Genomic DNA, 21,685 nt, shown 5'->3' with positions numbered 1-21,685 from the left:
TAATCCCAACTATGCACACAAAAATGTGTATTTTAAGGAAAAGTGCACACAAAGATGGATATGAATGTATACAGATAAACAAACTGCGGTCTTTGGGTTCCTAGAATGACCCGTGAAAGGGTACGGGGGTGGGGGAAAAAGAGAACGGGCAAATGCGTTGGGGAGACTGCTTTCTCCCGCCTGTTAGATTCTGGAATCTTTTTACCAGCGTGAGCGCTGGTTCCGCTTCCATCCTCTTTCTGGCACGTGCAACGTGTGACTCGATTCACGCGTTTCTCCCGTCAGTAGAGTTTGCTGCCGTAGCACGTGCCTCCTTCCTGGCGCTCAGCGAGCTTGGCGGGTGCTGCTCCAGCGGCTGTTTACACGCCCCGAGCTAGAGGAAGGCGGCGCCTCCACTTTCCTTCCCTTCTTTTGGATCTGATGCGCTTCGGAAAGCTGAAGGCGGGGCGGGAGAAGGGGACCTAGCTTTGCTCTTCCACTGGGAGAAATCCACCACTTTACTGGAAGGGCCGTGAGGAAAAACGCATCCGGTGGAGAATCTGCTGGGCTCCCTCTTGACTTTATTGAGCTCGTCTTTCTCTCCTTTTCACGAAGCGCCCCTCCCGACGTTTCCGAAAAGGCGCTTCCACTCCAGCGCACATAAAACAATCCCTGAACAGGCTGCGAGGTGTAAAAGGCCCGACGGGATCTGTTGGGGGCTGCGGGCCGGAGCCTCAGCTGGAGGGAGCCATGCTCGGGACAGCGCCTTGGAACTCCCGCTTCCTTGCCCTCCTCAGATACGCCGCCGGAATGCGCCTGCCCTGACCCGAGGAAGCATGATGAGGGACCCTGGCGGCCGCTCCTGGGCTCTGGTGGCCTCGCTGGCCCTGCTCACAGAGCTGGCGTCGAGCCACCCGCAATGCCTGGATTTCAAGCCGCCCTTCAAGCCTCCTCGCCCGCTCACTTTCTGCGTGCAGTACTCAAACTTCGGCTGCTGCGACGCGGGGCGCGATGCTGCCCTGTTGGAGCGTTACTACAGCATCAGCGAGCAGCTTGGCCAGGCCACCTACGCCGCTTGCGCCAGCCACCTGCAGAACCTCCTGTGCCAGGTGAGCCGGGGCTGGGCGCGGGCCAGAACTCCCACCGCCGCATCCATCCAGCTCTTTTTCCTAGCCACTTCGGATGGTGCTGGCACTGTCCGGTCTCCACTGAAGTAGCAGGACTGCCTGTGTGCTCCCATCTCACTTTGTAGGTCCAGCCCATAATTTGGTCTACCTGAAGAAGATCTCTTCCAAGTTCAGTCTTTGGCACTGCTGAAACCTCTAGGCTGCCATACTCAGTGTGCTGCCCTTGGGATTTGTTGGACTCCAGCTCCCAGGTTTCCTCAATAGTAAAACGAGTGAGAGTTGTCCTGCAACTGAACTTGAGAGCATTTGTTTGGAGAAGGATGCTTAAAGTAGGAAATGTGGAAAAGTCCTTTGCTGCTAATCAGAATACTGGACTAGATGGGTAAACAAGGTGGCCTGGTGTAAGGCAGATAATGTTCCAGACTAGCTATCTGTCACTGTTAAAGAATGCTAAGAGTGCCCTTCATGTTAAATGTAGTTCCCCCAGACAGTTACACTGAAGCTCCCTCTCCCTACTGAGGCAAGGCATTATGCAATACCAGTTCACCATTTTCTGTTCTGTGGTTCCTCTTTTTTCTGCCAGGGTCCTAGTTACTTATTTTTAGTTAAAAGAAGCTTTTAAAAAGTGAGGTGGGAAGGGGACCCATTAAGAATCAAAAAGGATATCCAGGAACACCTTGATGCTTTTGGACATCATGCTGCTTACTGCGGCATAACATAGCAGCCTTTCCCTGCTTTTACCTCCCAGTAATCTGGAGATTCTGTATAGCTCTTACCATGACGAGTAGTCACTGGTGAATCCCTCCTCCAAGAATTTTCCCCATTAGGTGGATGAAATGGATAATTTACTACCTCATGTGCACTTGTGCCACTTCATTTCCATTATATGTGTTGAAGCTTGATCCTCTATTCATCCCAGATGCAAATACTAGTGATAACATGAATGTCTTCCTTATAATATGTGGCCTCATTGTTTTGTTTCTAAAGGTTTCTGCACCAAGGGCTTGCAAATGCCTTACACCCACACCATAGATTAGTATAATCATTTTGTCTATTCTTAAACAGTGAGCTTTCCTCCAGCACCAGGTGTACTGTACAGGTCTGAGTGAAGATGCTGTGTGCTTTCTATTTCTGTAAGACTTAGTACGCCCGGTGATTAACATTGCCTCCTTTCTCCATCTTGTGCTTCTTCTCTGTTCCAAAAGATGACAATATTATCTTCCAGTATTAACAAAACAACTCAGCAAGCATGCTACAAATATTTGCTTGAGTTTCAGTCTCTTATACTTTTCTGAATTTAGGAATCTTGCTGAGAACTGCTTCCAGTTGAATGCTATTAGCTGCTTTGTCTTATATTAGCAACAGTATATGATCAGTAATGCCTTATCCATTTTAAGTGCAGAGTTGGAAAGGGCCTAGAATCATATCGCATATTCTTCTGGCTTTATCCTCAGACAAGTTTTCTCATCCCAAGTATATAACTCAATATTTATATTAATTAAAATGGTGTTTTGATAGAGATGGTTTGAGATGAACCACACAGCACATTCATTCAGACCTGTCTGTAGAGAGCAAATATATAGCTTTGATCATTTTCCTCAATAAATAAGTATGAACAAGTATAAAGTTTTTGATTCATTTGTTTAACTGGGTTCTCTTTATCTAGTTTAGGACTTGTGTGGAGAACAGATCATGTTTTAGGTCATATTTATGTAGAAATATTGAAAATTCAAAAGGGTTCGCAAACTTGTAAGCACCAATGTATGAATCAGATCAATATCATTCCCTCCATATCAATGTTCAGGTTGGGAGGAGCCAGAACAGCACCATCAACTCAGAAGATGCTGGGCTTTAGGGAGCCTTCAAGTTTGAAATACTGTAGTACAAATTCTTTAAGGGGGAAACAAGGAGGTAACCCCTCCCAAATAACCTGATGAAGATCACCTATACTCAGTTGGTCTGTGCTATGGACCAATATAGTTAAAATACTGGCAGCAACAATGAAGGTTATAGTTTGCTTAGAATACATTTCTAAAGGAGAACTGAAAGCAGTAGTTTTCCACTAAGGGGAAATTACAGCATTTTACTAAGACATTCATGAGATGTGCCAAGTAAATATAATAGATAAACAAGTCATCCTCCAACAATAGCAAGTTCTTCTATTCCAGCTGCTTCCACTTATTTCTTAAGGGTAAGAATGAAATATTGTACAGTCACAGTTGTTTATGTATTATCTTAACTAATCAACCTAAAATTTTATATGAGTGAAAAACCTTTCCTGGTCCTAATCTCAGTGAGGTCTTTTGACCTTGGTGGGCATTGGGTCAATGAAACTCTTTACTGTTTTAAGTGAAGTCAACCCCCCTTAAGATTTTGTGTTGGATTCTTTTTTACACCTAGCCCAGCTGTATACTTAACTTCAGCCAACAGTATGACTAAAAGGATGATGTTATAATAAACCAGATGTGATTCTTCACTTGGTTATCGTAAGCAAAGATGTTTTAAAAGAAGTGTTTGTACTTTAATATTCAATATTAGGGTTTTTTTCATCTGTAACATACAAATACAAAAATGGAACTCAGTATCGTGTGCAATTAAAAACCACAAACTCTCCTCTTTCATTTTTAAGGGTTTCAAGTTTTTTATGGGGGGGAGGGTATTTGTTTTTGTTTTTTGTGTTTGCAAATAGGCTCCAAAATTAGAGCTACCATATCTGGACTGCAAAAATATAACCACTAGGTGGTAAGCAAAAAGTTAGTTTCATGTATCATTTTGCTGCCATCTAATGGTTGTCTGGATCTTTGCAGCTCAGATATGGTAGACAATGTGGTATGTTACCAGTGTGTAATGAAGACATTAATAGTACTTCCAGTATCAAGAGACAGAATTCTAGTGGCCTGCGTAGCATTTTATTGCTTCTCAGAAAGTGACTAAATGATAGAAAACAGGTAAATAGATGCACACGTACATAATGCATATAGCTTGCAGTATTTCATATTTTGTTGGTGCAGAACTCATATGGTGAGATCTATATGGTGAGATTTCACTTAAAACAGTAAAGAGTTTCATTGACCCAATGCCCACCAAGGTCGAAAGACCTCACTGAGATTAGGACCAGGAAAAGCTTTCACTCATATAAAATTTTAGGTTGATTAGTTAAGATAATACATAAACAACTGTGACTGTACAGTATTTCATTCTTACCCTTAAGAAATAAGTGGAAGCAGCTGGAATAGAAGAACTTGCTATTGTTGGAGGGTGACTTGTTTATCTATTATATCTGAGGTCTCATCATTCTCCAATATTAGCAGATATGCAATTCCAGCCTTGCTATATACAGATAATGTAGTAATTTGCCTGTCTCCCAGGTAGGAATGAGAAGGGCATTGAGGACAATTGGCTTCCTTTTGCCTAAAGGAACAACTTGTAGTAAATTATCAAAAAAACTAAAATGCTAGTCTTTGCATGACACAATAGTAGGATGCATAAATGGCAAATTAATGGGATTCCAATAGAGCAGGTATGTACTTAACAAATATCTTGGGGTGCAGTTCCAGGCTTCCTTATCTTGGAGCGCACATTTCTCTTTTTGGGCAAGCGTTGCCCAGTGTAGCTCCACAGCTGTCTTAAGATTTTTCCATTTAAGGGGGCACATTTTATTCCTGCAGCTTGCAAGGTTTTTCTTGCTAAGGTTATTTCTCAGCTTTTTTATGGTGTTCAGATCTGCATTTTTACAAAGTTTAATATCCTGGAAGCTGTCCAGTCCAAATTTAGAAGAGCTACACTTGCAGTTCCAAGATGCTTCAAGAATGCTGCCTTATGGTTTGAGAAAGATTTGGTTTCTGTGTATGCCAGAGCCTAGTTCTATCTCCTTAATTTTTTTGTTAAAGTTGATTTCTTTTCCCCTGTGAGTTTGGCTCCACTTGTTCTCAGAGACCATTTTAAATCAGCCAGGCTAACAAGAACTAATAGCAAACTCTAGTCTTAAATTCTCTTTCGGGAACATCTCTGTCCACTAGGGTTTGAAAATACTAAGAGTCATCTTAAGCAACACACTGTACTGTAACTGGTTGCTATTGATTTTCAAGCCAGTCTAATTCTAGTATCCAACCCCACGGTTCATGTTGTTGTTCAGTCGTTAAGTCGTGTCCGACTCTTCGTGACCCCATGAACCATATTGCGCCAGGCCTTCCTGTCCTTCACTGCCTCCCTGAGTTTGCTCAGTTTCATGCTCATTGCTTCAGTGATGCTATCTAACCATCTCATCCTCTGCCGTCCTCTTCTCCTTTTGCCTTCAATCTTTCCCAGCATCAGTTCATGGGTTTATCTCAAATAGGCATGTGCCATCGTCTTATCTCTCCTCAATTCTAATTCTGAAATTTTGTCGTGCCCTCACCTTGGCCAGGTTGGATGCACTATCCTCCACAGTCCTGTGGGGGCGATATAAAAGCATTCCTTTCCAACAGCATTTATGTCTATGTGGACTGTGGAATCCCTAAGCCACCTGCTCCTTTGTTGCTCTCTTTACAGGGAATCTCAGAAAATTTATATTTATCCCATTTTAAAGAACTACCTGGTAGAGAGCACAATGCTTATCTGTCACTTCTATTTGATCTGGACCCTGACATATCTTCCCAGGTTGTCTGATTTTGTGCCACCATTTGTTGTATCTGTCCTACCTACGACTGAAGATTACTACAAATTTTGGTGATTGCCATTGTTATCTGTATTCTTACTATATTAATTTATGTTATATAATTCGATTGTATTCTATGTCTACTTTTTAGTTTTATTAATAATTATAACTTTATGTATTTTTATTGTAGTGTTCTCTGACCTAAAGGCCATAATCAAGGTTTTGATTTGGCTATGTTGATAATGGAGAAATTGCTTAACAACTGTCTAAACTACAGAACTGAATTTAACATAAGTTGCTTTACACAGAGTCAGATCATTGTATTCCAATACCGACTACTGAATATTCCCCATTTTCCTACTGCACCTTTAGCTCTGTATTGAGAAGCACCTTCCATTAATCTGTTTTGGCCAAAACAGAGCTCCTCTTTTACTGAAGCACATGGAGGAACAAAAACAACTTATGTGAGATCCCTTTTTATTTTTAGGAGTGTTCCCCCTATGCTGCTCATCTGTATGATGCTGAAGACCCTTCTACTCCAGAGAGAACTGTTCCTGGACTTTGCCAAGATTACTGCATACAAGTGTGGCAAGACTGTAGGTCAATGTTCCATTACTTCACTCCTGATAAAGAGTTACTGGCCCTGGAAAATAACAGGGCAAAGTTTTGCCGTTATTTGTCCTTGGATGATACAGACTACTGTTTTCCTCATCTCTTGGCCAATGAGCCTCTTAATCAAAACCTTGGGTTAGTGACTGCTGATTCAGAAGGATGTCTGCAATTATGCTTAGTTGAAATTGCCAATGGGCTTAGGAATCCGGTTGCTATGATACATGCAAATGATGGAACTCACAGATTCTTCATTGCTGAACAAATTGGTTTAGTCTGGACCTACCTTCCTGATCTGTCAAGGCTTGAAAAACCATTTTTGAACATCAGCGAAGCTGTACTTACCTCACCTTGGGAAGGGGATGAGAGAGGATTCCTAGGTATTGTCTTCCATCCTAAATTCAAATTTAATGGTAAGGTATATGTCTACTATTCAGTTGAAGTTCAGTATGAAGAAAGAATCCGAATCAGTGAGTTCAGAATTTCTCCTGGTGACATGAATTCAGTGGACCATGGTTCTGAAAGGTATTGTATGCACCTTTACGTGTCCAATTTATTTAAGACATTTAATGGCAAATATGTATTTATGTATTTATAATATGTATATATAAGGATTAGTTATAGTGCCTAAATTTAATATCTGCATGTTTCGGTATATAGATACTTGAAGTCTAGTGCATATGTATATTAAGAGAGCCAGTTAGGTCTAGTGGTCAAGGCACCAGGCTAGAAAGCAGAAGACTCAGAGTTCTAGTCCCACCTTAGGCATGAAAGCTGACTGGGTGACTTTGGACCAGTCACTCTCTCTTAGCCCAACTCACCTCACAGAGTTGTTGTGGGGAAAAGAGGAGGAGGAAGGAGTATTAGGCAAGCTCTTGCCACCTTGAGTTATTTATAAAAATAATAAAGGCAGGATAAAAAATCTAAAAAAAAAAAAGCTGTTCTTATGATCGGCATTTTGAAAGAGGAAATTATCTGTGTTACATCTCAAGTGTAAAGACTAAATGCACTTTATATTATTTAACTACATATGTTTCTTAGGTGCTTTTGGAATTCATCTTACTTCCAAACTAAGTAGCATAAAATAATGTCATGATTTATTGAAAAATATTTATTAGCTGGCCATTATCATAGTAGAATTCTAGACAATAAGATAAATATTGGAAAAGGTTAGAAAAGGTCATGGGAATTGAATTGATTTGTTTCTTACTAGAGTCTCTAAAGATTCTTTCCCTGCTGAATCACATTTGCTAATAATCCAGAGGATTTCCATACATAACTTTAGTACAGTATGTAGTTTGGTCAGCATGGCTTCAGACTATTTTCCTTTCCAATCTGTTGCCTTCCAAATGGGTGCTTACAGGAATTGAGGTCCAGCTTTTCTGGAAGTCATGAGTTTATGGAAGGCAGACCCAGATTATTTGTGCCAAAGGCAAAAAGTGTTGAATGAGTAAAATGCAACATCTCACAAAGATGTGAAAAGACACAAAAGAGTCCAGTGAATACCTCCAACACTGATATTATAAGTCTCTTGTCTGAACCCTAGAGAATTCTGCTAGTCAGAATAGATAATACTGGATTAGATGGACCAGTAGTCTGACTCATTATAAGGTGGTTCAGGTTCAAAAAATGCTGAGATGGAACAATGAGTGAAGAATTGGTCCAAGTTCTATTATTATATTACCTTTTCAAGTCCCCAAGGTGCTATTGGTTTCCATGGACTCTCCCAGTTGTTGCTGTGAGAAGAGTAGCTGACTTGGGAACAAGAAAAATATTATGGTCTTGAGTACTCTAACTACTGACTGAAATAAGTGGAATAGTTTTATTTGGATAACCTCCATTTTGAGCAATCACTGATGGGAGATTACAATCTCTGAATAACCTGGAACAGTCCAATATTTTTGTTTGTTGGAAGCTCCATCATCCAATTTTCTGCCCAAAGGTTAACCATGTAGACAGGTGTCAACTTGGTTTCTAAACAATAACAAAGCTATCACTTGCAAAGATTCCAAGTGACTAATCCGGGCAACAGTACATTTCAGTACAACAATTCAATCCATGTTGTCTATATACTCAAATGGCAAATAGATCACTACATAGAACAGATGATGGACTGTGCAGTTCATACCCATTTTCTAGCATTGAGCATACATCCTTATGGAATAGGTGCTTAAATTGGAGGGTGTTAAAATTAAGTGCAATCCTATATGTTTACTCAGAAGTTACATTGATTCCAATGAAACTTACTCCTAATTAAATATATACAGTTAGTTATATGTTTAGCATAAGGTCTGAAGTGTTTCACTGTTCTCTGAGGACAAAATATTGCTTGGTGCATGTGGAATATATAGCATTTCACGCCACTATTTATAAAGTTTCTTGGTGAAAATTGTATATCTTCCCCAGAGGTCTGTTTGGACTTGTCCCTGATCTGCTTTAGAAAGGCATTCAGAAGCAGGCCATCAGCCAAGTTTTATTATCCTGCCAAGTGATATTGATGGCTAAGTGTTTTTTTAATGTACTTCCCCATATTATTATTTAATTTTTATGCCTTATGCATTCTGATTGTTTGTTTTTAATGTAAGCCACCTTGAGTCTTTATGATTTGGTAGCCACATAAGCCAAATAAATAACTAATTTAACAAATTAGCCATTTCAGAAAAATCATTACACCTATGATATCTTTGAAAGGATTTGAAAGATGTTCTGGGTTATATCTTTAGTAAAAAACAGATCAAAACAAAAGCCAACATTAGATTGATTAGCACCAAGATCAAAGTAGGATTGTACAATATGGGCATACTTGAGTTAAGTTAAATCCAGATGGTCAGGCAGTTTTTAAAACTTGGTTTTGTTGTAGTTTCATTGTACTGCTTCTATCAGATTTGTGCTTTCTTCTTTTGTACCCCCAGGATAATTCTGGAGATAGAAGAACCGGCTTCCAATCACAATGGAGGAGAATTACTGTTTGGAGATGATGGTTATCTTTATATCTTCACAGGAGATGGAGGAATGGGTGGCGATCCTTTTGGGGCATTTGGCAATGCTCAAAACAAGTAGGATTTTAAATTCATAAACTTTGGGAAAAAGGGGACAAATAAACTGTAATCTCTTATTTATAGATTTGAAACCAGGCTCAATACTGGCATATATTTTATTGTTTTCTTAGATTGGATCTTGGGTATGCACTGCAATAAAAAAATAAGGTTAGATCAAGAATTGGTTGGTTGGTTGGTTGTTTATTATGTGCCATCAAGTCGGTATTGACTCTTAGCAACCACATATTCTCCATGATGACGAGAATAAGTTGGGTGCATCTAAGTCCCATAATTTTTAACAGGAATTAACTAATAAACTTTAGTTTTCATTTAATTTAAAATAAATTATATTCAAATAATGTAGTCTGGATTCAGTCCATGAATCCATGCCCTTAATGTCACACTTTCCAGTATTTCATTATTCCAGAATTTTTTGCAAGAATTGGCAGTTGCAACAAGATTTGAACAAATCATCTCCCACCTCCCCAAAAAAGTTTAGTACCAAGTACCAGATTTAGAAGATTGATAATTAGAGACTTAGAAGCTAGTAGTAATATTGTTATTACATTTTTAATGATTCCTTTAAAACTGAGATTTTCCAGGTAGCTTAGAAATTTACCAAGAAGAACCTGGTGACTTATTTCAATGCCCTTATTGTCACATGGAAAGATGAAAGCAGGTTTATAAGCACATAAGTAGACCGTGGCCTGTAGGTTTCACAAAAGATGTTCAGAACATATTGTGCCTAAGGCATTTTATATTCAAAATCCAAATACTGAATTTGCTAATGCTCGGAACTGAACTTGCTTTGCTAGTATCTGGATACTTCAGTCAGTGGCCAATTATAATTTTTAGCTCTTAACCACTAGTTCAGTCTTTCACACAGATAGCCACAGAAGGGCATATACTTGGGGAAGTTGTTCAATAGTCTTTTTGAAATAAGATGGTCTTGTTCCAAGTTCTAACATATGAGTGTCCAGAATAAACAGATTTCAGTTCAATTTATGTAGTAGTCTCATTACAGTAGTGAGTGGTCTCACTAGAATTCTGATGATATACTGTAGTTCATCAGACTAAACAAAATTAATGGTTCCCTTTTTCCAGGAAAATACTTTGAAATATGGATAGGAAATCCACAATTCAGGATACTCCATACCTCTATCATTTTAATTCCCTAACCTTCAGAAGCTATTTAAAGATGATTAGTAATTGCCTTCACTTCTGCTAGTTTGAAATGCTGAGAACAAGGGATGAAAATCACTGGCACACAAGTTCTGCAGCAACAAAAATCCCCTCCTCTCACACAAACACAAAAAGGAAAAGAAAACAAAAACAGTAGCCTCACACCCCTACTGAAGAAAAGATGAAACTGACAAACATTTTTCAATATTTTTACTGCTCATTTTGTCTGGGCTGAGAGGAGCTGCAAGAGCCTCAAACTAGTATTTCCCTTCCAGGACCTGAAGCTCAGGAGCTAGGAGGAGAAGTTAAGAAAAAAGGAAAATGGTCTCCAGAAAGAATAATTGACCTTTTCAATTATTTTAGCTGTACCACAACTGAACTGAGGGGAAAAATGATCCACTCTCCAACACTGACAGCCATCAGAATGCGGAGAACTGGAGTTGTTTTCAGATTGTAATGTGGAAGTACCCTTAGTATCCCCAGAGCAGAATATTGTACTATTTCTGACCAAAATCTTAACATTTTTATTCAATTAATTTTGCCCCAGTATTCCCATTCATTAGGGAGCCAGTTTGGTTTAGTGGTTAATACACCAGGCTACAAACTGGGAGACCATGAGTTCTAGTCCCACCTTAGGCACAAAGCCAGCTGGGTGACCTTGGGCCAGTCACTCTCAGCCCTAGGAAGGAGGCAATGGCAAACCACTTCTGAAAACCCTTGCCAAGAAAACTTCAGGGATTAGTCCAGGCAGTCGCCAGGAGTCAATACTGACTCAAAGGCACACACGCGCACACACAAACATTCCCATGCTTTAGTTCTGAAATGCTTTTCTCTTCTGCTTTGCCTTCTCACAATATTTAATGAAGGAGGTATAATTGTATAATTTTAGATAACTTCTGAGGGAGAAGAATAGCAATAAGTGCAAAAGGTTTGTCACCAGGGCAGCTTAGTTGTTCTTCTCTGCACTTATTGTAAGATTATCAGGAAGTGCTGAGAAGTTAGCTTCATTTAATTTAAACTTCCATCTCTCAGAAAATAAAGAACATCTTTACTAATGTTACTTCTGTGTTCTGTTGGAAGAATTTCTTTCCCATGGTTCATTTCTGCCTCAGGTCAAACACCACATCTCATAGTTTGCAAAATTGCTACTCCAAAAAATGTGAAGTGTGCCCTTTGACTACCAAAAATTGCCTATCCCTGATTTATCTAGAGATTGAAGATGTTACAGCTAAGAACCCCCACTTTTTTTTTAACAGCATTTCTTCTGAAAACATAGAACAAGGAGAGAGAAAGTTTCCTGCAATTTGCAGTGGAAGATAGGCAGAATCTAAATGTTTCGTATAAATGAATGCATCTTTAACTATTTCATTGTTTTAAAGAAAAATATCATTTTTAAAAGTACTGTTACTATTCCTTTATTTGTGTTTTCCATGTCAACAGATCAACACTGCTAGGCAAAGTACTCAGAATCAGCGTGGAAAACAATGACTTTGGACCTCTTTATCAAATCCCTCCTGACAATCCCTTCATCAATGAACCAAAAGCCCGGCCTGAAGTCTATGCTTATGGGGCAAGGAATATGTGGCGCTGTTCTTTTGATAGGGGTGACCCCAACACAAAGGAAGGGAAAGGGAGGCTTTTCTGTGGTGATGTAGGACAGAATAAATTTGAGGAAATTGACATTGTGGAGAAAGGGAGAAATTATGGCTGGAGAGCAAGAGAAGGATTCAACTGTTATGACAAAAAGCTTTGCACCAATTCCTCTTTAGGTAATTATGGGTTTCGAGTAATTGAAGTAAATAATGCATTGTTTGGGGAAAATGTTTTCATTATTATCTTGTTCTCTTGATGGTCTGTTTGCCAATAAGCATACATGCTGGAATTAGAAGTAAGCCTATACAACCTATGGCCTATCAGGCTTAATGCTGTCAACCAATCATTTGAGAGGTTTCACTAAGGGCTCCATCTTCTGCACTCGTTGCCTGCCTAGAGCTGTGAGAATAGGGGAGATTCCAAAGATCTGGCAGAAATATCATTGTACCTGGTGGTTCACAAGTTGCAAACTTAAATCAGACTTTCCAGAAGCAGTTTCAGGATTGGAGTGAATGTGTTGCATTGTGTTTGATGCCGAATTTGTTGTAGTGAAGCTGCTGCTGTCTGAATTATTTAATAACAAGAAAATAAATCTGAGCTCTTTTGGTGTGTTATTGTATTACTTAGCCAAATATGCAATCAATGATGCCCCAGTATGCCAGATTTTCATTATGGCCATTTATATGTTGGATAAATAATTGGAAGGGGCAATATTACTTAACTGAAATCTATCAAGAGGCATACAAACAAAATATTTTAATGTTCTTTTTTTTGTGAGATAAAATATATGTTGATATTATTTGTATCATTATAAGAAAAATTATTGGAACTCCAAATCTAAGCATATATACTTGGACGTAAGACCCTGATTTCACTACATCTTGATTGCAAAATTATTACTCTACCTTAAAAAGAGCAGTATAGTACTGTTTCTTACCATTAATCCCTAGCACAGACTACTTCTGTTTGTTTGTTAAAAGCTATTTGGTACTTTATTCTTCATATTTAGCACTTTATTCTTCATGTTTAGCACTTTAAAAACATTAGAGAAACTTTTGTTCAGTATATAGCCAGGTTGTTAAATTTTGAGCTAAGTCAATAGAGAAGGATATGAAGTCTAGATTCAATCAAACTGCTAGCATGCAACTATAAACTTCAAGTTAGGCTGTGATCTGAACTAAATTATGTAGATCTGTGAAAAGGGATAAATATCAGCATAGCTCTAACAGTTGATGCCTAATATTCATAAGGAAAACTGCAGTTTGCTTGCTTTTCTATCCAAATTAAAATAATAAGCATATTTAACTTAAATCATGTATATACAGAAAAAGATTAAAAACTAAGATACTAAAAGCAATTATTAAAACAGTGTGTGAATTATAACTTGGAATTCCTTCTTTCAGCATTGAAAAAACACCTCCTTCTATGCAGGAGGTGCAAATTTTGTGGTATCCAACTTTGTTCATTTAACTACATTCCTGAAATTCCTGAAATTATTTTTTTCCATGGTGTCCCAGACCAAGCCATGCTGTATCAGGGCCTAGTGAAATATTAAAGTGGTATATAGTTTGCAAATACCTTGCAGCACTATTGTTTGCTGTTCAGAGCAGATCACTTTCACCTCTGAAGATGCCAGCCATAGTTGCTGGCGAAATGTGAGGATACCAAATAATTAGACCAGGCCTATTAGCCCAAAAGCTCATCACCATTGGATTAATGCTAGCCATAAAAGCCTCCATTAGTATTTTAAGATGTCCTGTGAATGTACCCTGTGAGGTATGGCTCCTTAAAAGTCTCCTCTCGATCAACAACCATAATATCTACAAGAACAAATCTATTGCTACAGCTATTATAGGGATAGAATATTATGCTACACTGAGGCATAATGTATAGCACTAGGGTTTTATTATTTCATTAAGTTCAGTTTTATAACTGATACAATAAAATATATAATTTTGACTTACATGGAACCCACAATCATGCAAACAGCTAAGTAAAACTAATTTGAAGTACTATCCCAGAGTATCCTTAGAATTGGAAAGTCAAATGATGTTTATATTTTCCTGGTTGTATGGTTCTGGTTTTAATTAATATAAAAATTGTCTTTGGTCAAGAGATTACCCATCTTCCCAAAGAAAGATGCAAAAGTATAACTTTTATATGGTTTTGCCAGGAACAGTAAGGCAGTGTAAATGATTCAGCCTTAAATGTGCCCGGCCAATAGCTGTGTAGCAGAACTCTAGCTTAATATCAGAGCATGTGCAAAATGTCTCAGCTGCCATCCTTGGCATTTCAAGGTAGGAGTGGGAATCCTTTCTGAAGTCCTGAAGATTGGTTGCTGGTTGCTCCTGTGCACCTGTGAATACTAAGAAAGATGAATCAACATGAATTAGCTCTTACGGAAATAAGGAAGATTTAGGTAAAATCCTGCTCTTCGTAAATATACAATTAATTGATATTTCTATTAAAAGACAAAAACCCTATGAAGCAACAAATCTTTGAGGAAATGTTTGTAAAACATGCCTTCTACAATAGTGTTGATTCCTATTTTATGAAAATTTAGCAAATAGTTAAATAAAAGGCTTAAACAGCAGTCAGGGATATGACTAGCTGACTTCTATAAAAATGTTATACATGATTATAAAAATGGTTATTTGGCATCCTATATGTATGATACTATCTTTTCCCCTTCTACAGACGATGTCCTTCCAATATATGCTTATCCCCACAAAATGGGGAAATCAGTGACAGGAGGTTATGTCTATCGAGGTTGTGAGTCTCCAAACTTGAATGGGCTATACATATTTGGTGACTTTATGAGTGGGTAAGTGACAGCAGACCAGCTATTAAGTAAGTGATAAATTAGCTGGCGTCCTCAACATTAGGTACAGTATTTAGGCAGGCTGTAATCTTTGCTGATAACCTTTTTCCTGGCATTCAGCAAAATGCCATCCACTGCTGCTTTACTACAGTTGATGTGTGTCCATCATGTTATGTCCCTGTTTTATGTGAATGTACATGTGTATAAATGTTAATAGGATGAACTATCAGTGTATCACTAATAAAGTGTACCACTAAATATTACCACCTTGAAATAAAGTGGCACTGTTCAGAGACTGGGTATTCATCTTAGGAAGGATGTTATGCTATTGCTATATCATAAGTGTTAAACATACAGCATTCAATATTTTGATATGTTCTCAGTATTTAATTGGATTCCAAATCTAGTTGATCTTTATAACTTATATAGTCCTATATCTCATATATGGTTAACTTTAAAAAAATAGTTATATCTGAATACATGTAGTCCTCACTTACTGACTGCAGTTGGGACCAGCAACTCTGTCACTAAGTGATGCAATCGTAAAGTGAAACATCATGTGACTGTGCCCAACTTAACAATGTCAATTTCAATTGCAGTCATTAACAAAATCACGAGTCGTTAAGCGCTATGTCGCATGACTGCAACTTGTGACTTCTGGCTGGCTTCCCCATTGACATTGCTTGTTGGAAGCCAGCTGTGAAGGTTGCAAATGGCAATCATGTCTCTGCAGGATGTTGCAACTGTTGTAAATGTGCACCAGTTGCCAAACACCCAAATCATGATCACATGACTGCAGGGACGCTGCGACAGCCACAACTTTGAGGACCGGTCCTAAGTCTCCTTTTTCAGCACCATCTTTACTTCAAGCAGTTGGTATGCGAAGATTCCCTCACTTTCATTTAATAAGATTGATTTAATAAAAATCAGTACTTATTTATGCAGTTTGTCTGCAACTATTTTAAAAGCACCGTAGCACAACAGATGTACCTGTGGACAGTTGCCTACCTTTCTTTGTATTTCTAAATTAAGTCTCTAGTACTTGTAGCTAAGGTACTAATAAAGTCAAGGTTTAGAAACAGGATGAAAAGTTAAATAAATATGCATTGCATTCTTTTAGAATAAGGTCTAACTTTAGCTATAGTTTAGTTTCTACCCTGTTTGATATGCAAATAAATGATGATAATCATACCTCAGTTGAAAAGTAATCTGGCTAAAGGGTTTATTTAGTTCCAGTAAGCTGATAGCTTTTATGTATTGCTCTGGGCTGGAGTAGGGTAGTTAATACTGATTTGATACTCCAGGCTGATACTAATACTGTTCTTCCTGGTTTATTTCATGCAGATTAATGTATAAAACTATTTTTTTTCATCTTATTTTTTTCATCTTTCAGGCGTCTCATGTCCTTGAAAGAGAATCATATAACTGGGGAATGGCAGTACAATGAAATATGCATGGGAACAGGCCAAACATGTATGTTTCCTGGACTTATCAATAACTATTATCAGTACATCATCTCTTTTGCTGAAGATGAGGCAGGTAATAGCTGGATTCTTTAAACGGGTGGCTAATATTCTCAAATTTTGGAAAAGCATAGAATTATAGAGTTCAAATGATCAACTTAAGACATGAGTTTCCAATTTTTTGGCATGGGAACATTTGAAATTTTGAAACATGTCACAGGCACTAAATACCCATTTATATAAGGCAAGCCAGTGAATTTACTCCTTATTCTTCTAATCCCTCATCACTACAAGTTCTAGTGCTTCGAAAGCTGTTAGCACCATTCACATTTTTTCATTGGTCTGATGGCTGTTTTTATTTTTTTCTATTGCATACTTTAGCCTGGATGCTTTTAGTAGTGCTAGCAAATTAATTCCTTTGGATTTCTGTGCAAATGTAGACATTTTTAAGATATAGTTTAATATGTTTGTTAATATATCATGTAAGTTTTGTCCATTTCTATTACTCATGTTTGTATAAGTTCTTATATTTTTCAGAGATCAGAATTTTAGAGATCTGAAGCACTTTTGATCAATCCACATTAGCCCGCTATGGCTCTTCAGTTTCTTTTTCCTGCTTTTTCTTTCCCTCCCTATCTTTATCCTAGTTATATACTCCATGGTAAAGAGAGGCCACTGTCTTCTCAGCTAGCTATTATAATATTATAGGAAGGAAGGATATTAGCACTCCTGCTTTGCTGCTTAAATTAAAGCCCCATGTTCAGTGCATCTCCAGCTAGAGCTTCCAAAGACTCTTATCTGAAGCTCTGAGAAGATGCTTTTCAGTCAGTCAAGAAGCACAAAGCGTAATTTGTTGAATAAGCTATAACTGGTTGGATCCACATATTGTGCTAAAAATATCAGTGTGATTGTGTTAGTATGCTTGTAATACTGTTCATTTACAATAGTTTTTGATGTATATTTATAAAACTGTCACAAGCTAGAAAAGGACTTTTCAGATAATGGCAGTGGCTTGAGTATTCTGTGCTTCACATTTGCAGGGTGATTTGCTTAAGGTAGATTTTTTTTCAGTCAAAATGAACTTATGGTTTGTATCCAGAGGGCAGGCAAGAGCATCACCCATTATTGTTACTAAGCAGCAGTTTATCAGTTTGGGTTCCCAACTATGGTAACCTCATTCTCTTGGCATTCAAACATTATAGTAGAATTTCTGAAATAAACAGATAGGCAGGTAGACAGACAGCAGAATTTTTTAGGTAGTGATGTTTGCCCTGATCTCTAACTGAATGGAAAAGAGAATTACTAGGTAATTCCTTTAATTTTTAAAGAGTAAATATTAATATGTCAACTAAATGGTTGACTTTTTGAGGGATTACTCTTGCTAGATAGTAGGTTTCCCCAGCCACTCAGCCTCTAGATGTTTTGTCATTGTCTATAATTTCCATTCAGCATGCTCATAACCTGACTGGGCAGTATGGAGTTGTTATCCTGTCCATCTTGAGAGTACAACATTAGAGAAGGCTGGTATATAGTTTAAAGATAGGTCTGTATTATTCTGGTGAGACAAACCCAGATGGCTAAGGAAAGTCCATCAGCATGATCATTTCAAAAGCTATACAGATTAGTAAAGATTCTCTTGAGCTGGGATTGACCACTGTATGTAATCATGCAGATTTTTTGGCCAGCAATACAGAAGTGATACGTCATTGCCTTCTTTGTTCACTTTAGTCTATAGCTCTGGAATTTCCTGATGGACTCCCATCCATGAACTAATCAAATAAGTCAGGGTGTTCAAGGTCCAGGCATATGTCTGCCTAATGTTAATTTAAGTGGATCTGATTATTGTACCAGAAATCCCTATGCATTGTCTTAAGAATTGGTTTCTGGCAGGTTTTTGTGATGTCAGATTACCTTCTTTGCCTAGTGGACCAAAAGGAATACATGCAAACAATTCATGTTTTTTTTTATTGTTCTTTCCTAAAGGGGAACTTTATTTCATGTCAACTGGAATACCAAGTGCCACAGCTCCGAATGGAGTAGTTTACAAAATAGTTGATACATCACGGTAAGACCTGAAGCATTTTTGCTCATAAACACGTAAATGCTGATGTGAAGAAAATTCTGGCCTATTTGCTGAGTTTGATTCTTTCTCATCATAGCTAAACTGTCAACTTTTTGCTGAATCTGCATCTGCTTATCACAATACTTATAGCAATGAATTTCTTCTATTGGCAGTGACTAGTTGGCCATTTATGTAGGTTCTTTGCAGCTCTGTCTCTTTATGATCCTCTGTATGTTTTTTCTTATTTTGATCAGGAGAGCACCACCTGGAAAATGCCATGTTGACCCTTTGCCAGTAAAAGTGAAAGGCAGGCTCAATACATTTGCCCCAAAGGAAAGTGAGTAATGGATATACATATTATTGAATATTAACCCTGGAGAATTCTGGGGCTAAACAATTCACTCATGCAAGGAAATGAAGTTAATCTTCTGGTTAATGCGAAAAATTAGTCTTTCTGCTTTCAAGAAGGTGAGCTGATTGACTATAAGGCAGATTGGATTGGGAGTTCAGGAGGACATGCATTACAAAAATTGAGAGGGAGTTTAAACAAAGCCATCACAGCATATTCAGCCTATTACTGTGGACAGCTCCAGTATGTTGTCATCTGATTTTTTTTTTTTGTCTTAAAAGGGTCTACTTTTGGTGAGCCAGTGGGAGAACAGGAACTCCCTGCATACTGCCTTGGAAGCAGAATTGTGGCTGGGCAGTAGAAGGGGCAGAAGAAAGAAGGGCAATTTGTGTGTTAAAGTGTCCAGCACCTGCCTTTCTTTGGTCCTACTCAAATTAAGGCAGTAGAAGTATGCTCAGGCTTGCTCTGTAAAGGACTCCTTGGTAGCATTTTCTGTGCCCCAGCCCAGCTAGCCCTCTCAACCTCAAAAATATTACAGACCAATTTCATTTGCTTTTCATCTGGTTATTAAAGAAAACAATCCTCAATCTTTAGGCAGCTTCTCCTATTACCATCAGCAATTCAGTTTTTGTACCAGATAATATGGTTTGAGGGACCTGTTAAAAATATTTGTTTCTGTTATTCTATGCTAGAACTAATAATGAAAATGCCAACACAGCATCCTAAGGTAAAAGTCACAACCAGAGCCCCAGCCAGGAATAAAGTAACTACAGAGTCTTCGCAAGGCACAACTCCAGACTGGATGGAACAACTCTTGACTCTGCTTAGGAATCAGAACGGATGGCAGATGACTACTGTAGCACCAAAACCCAAAGCTTCAAGACCCAGGAAAGGAGGAAGGACTGGGAGAAGAAGATATCAACGAAGGAAGAATAAGCCTATCAGTGTTTCCCGACAGCCACGGAATGGTGCAGTCCGACTCATGAGTGGCAGCACAAGAGGGAAAGACCAAGGGAGGGTTGAAATTTTTATCAATGGAGAGTGGGGCACTGTTTGTGATGATTTGTGGACTTCTAAAGCAGCTGCAGTAGTTTGCCACCAGTTAGGTTATGCTTTTGTAATCCGGGCCACCAAGAAAGCAGAGTTTGGGGAGGGACATTCGCTTCCGATTCTACTTGATGATGTTCAGTGCACAGGACATGAGAAGACTCTTCTAGAATGTGCCCATTCAGATATTGGAAAGCACAATTGTTCCCATGAAGAGGATGCAGGAGTGATATGCAGTCAAGAAGAGGTTTTTGAGTAGAAATACCTACAGTATAGCATAAGTTTGTGCTGTCACTTTTTAAAAGCACATGAACACACTGTTATGGTTATCAGATTAACATATGGTGATTTTGGAAACATACATGTCCATAGTGCAGGCCGTGATGGATATGCTTCAGTATGCCTATGTGTCCCCTGCTTCACAAGCTGCACTGGTTAACAGTATGCTTCCAGGTGCAATTCAAGGGGCTGGTTATCACCTATAAAGCCCTCCATGGCATAGGACCTGATTATCTGAGGGATCTCCCATGGTGTCTGCCTGGCTGGTACAAACCGACAGGTCGGTGCCCTTTGTGTCCAATTAAACATCTGTCATCTGTCAGGACCCAAGAAGCATGCCTTCTCTGTCATGGTGCCTGCTGTCTGAAATGAGGTCCACTCTGATATCTGTGTGGCTCCCACCCTGATGGCATTCAAGAAAGCTTTAAAAAGCTGCTGTTCTCCCAGGCCATGGGTTAAGGTGGTTGGGACCCTCTGTTGGATTTGTTTGGAGGTATGGGTGTTGTTAGCCAGCCTTGCCATCAGTTCTAATTCTCTACACTGCTCAGAGGCAGGATGGAGTTGGGTAATAGCTAAAGTGAATAAATTAATTAAAAGGATATACTGTAGGTAAATAACTATAACTATAGTAAGTGATTGCTTGCCATTTGAAAGTGGAACACAAACTAAATAGTATTGGAGGGGTGGATTCCTGTTGTAAATAAGAAAATATATCATGTTGGATATCTTGAATTAAATTAAATACCAGATAAACATTTTGCTCTGGTTTCATTTTTTATAACTCCTACTATAAGAATTTATATTATTTGATCTGTGTTTTACAAAGGAACATACCAATAGCAGAACCATTATGGAGAATTCAATAAAAATGAAGCACTATAATCTCAGAGAAAAAGGAAAACCAGTGCTACCATATTCTTGTTTGTTTTGAAATAAGTGCTGCTAAATTCAGTCCTGTACTGAATTATATTATTGCAACCTCGTTGATTAATCATTGTGGCTAAAGGATTCATATTTTGTCTTAAACCATAATGTGATTTATTTAATTTTGGCTTGGTCTGTTGAGTGAATTCAGGCAACTGTGGTTCATTCAATAATCTGGGTTTAAATCATGGCTTAGAACAATATATAAATCTACCATTAAGACTAGCCTAAAGGAAATGCTTGATTATTATATTATATTATATTATATTATATTATATTATATTATATTATATTATATTATATTATATTAATTATATTATATTATATTATATTATAAAATAATAAACTGCCAGTTGCAGAACACTACTAAAACACAAGTTTTAACAAGATGTTATGTTTAAATAAAGTTGTTTTTAACTCCTTAGAAAGATTGATTTATCATATTAGACCAGTCTTCTCAAAATGAATTATAAATGCAAACCTTCAAGCTTGCAGTATCATTCCCAATGATTTTCTTTACGAAAAATATGCTATCACTATTTAACATGAAAGCGAGGGTTATCGATGAAATTTCAC

General features: G+C 38.2%; 1 protein-coding gene across 1 annotated transcript; it reads left to right on the top strand.

Annotated features, from left to right (window-relative positions):
- Positions 1 to 372: 372 nt before the first annotated feature.
- Positions 373 to 20,943, top strand: HHIPL1 (HHIP like 1). The gene is made up of 9 exons (XM_007434393.3): positions 373 to 1,088; positions 6,230 to 6,876; positions 9,264 to 9,407; positions 12,012 to 12,340; positions 14,862 to 14,988; positions 16,379 to 16,524; positions 18,432 to 18,513; positions 18,765 to 18,847; positions 19,552 to 20,943. The coding sequence occupies exons 1-9, from the start codon at positions 816 to 818 to the stop codon at positions 20,163 to 20,165; spliced, it is 2,445 nt and encodes an 814-aa protein (XP_007434455.1). The 5' UTR covers positions 373 to 815; the 3' UTR covers positions 20,166 to 20,943.
- The last annotated feature ends 742 nt before the right edge of the window (positions 20,944 to 21,685 follow it).

Source organism: Python bivittatus, unplaced genomic scaffold, assembly GCF_059951505.1.
Source record: "Python bivittatus isolate LINGU-HERP-01145 unplaced genomic scaffold, Pbiv_v1 ctg000580_np1212, whole genome shotgun sequence".
Classification (NCBI taxonomy): domain Eukaryota; kingdom Metazoa; phylum Chordata; class Lepidosauria; order Squamata; family Pythonidae; genus Python; species Python bivittatus.
This window is presented reverse-complemented; position numbering and strand designations above follow the sequence as displayed.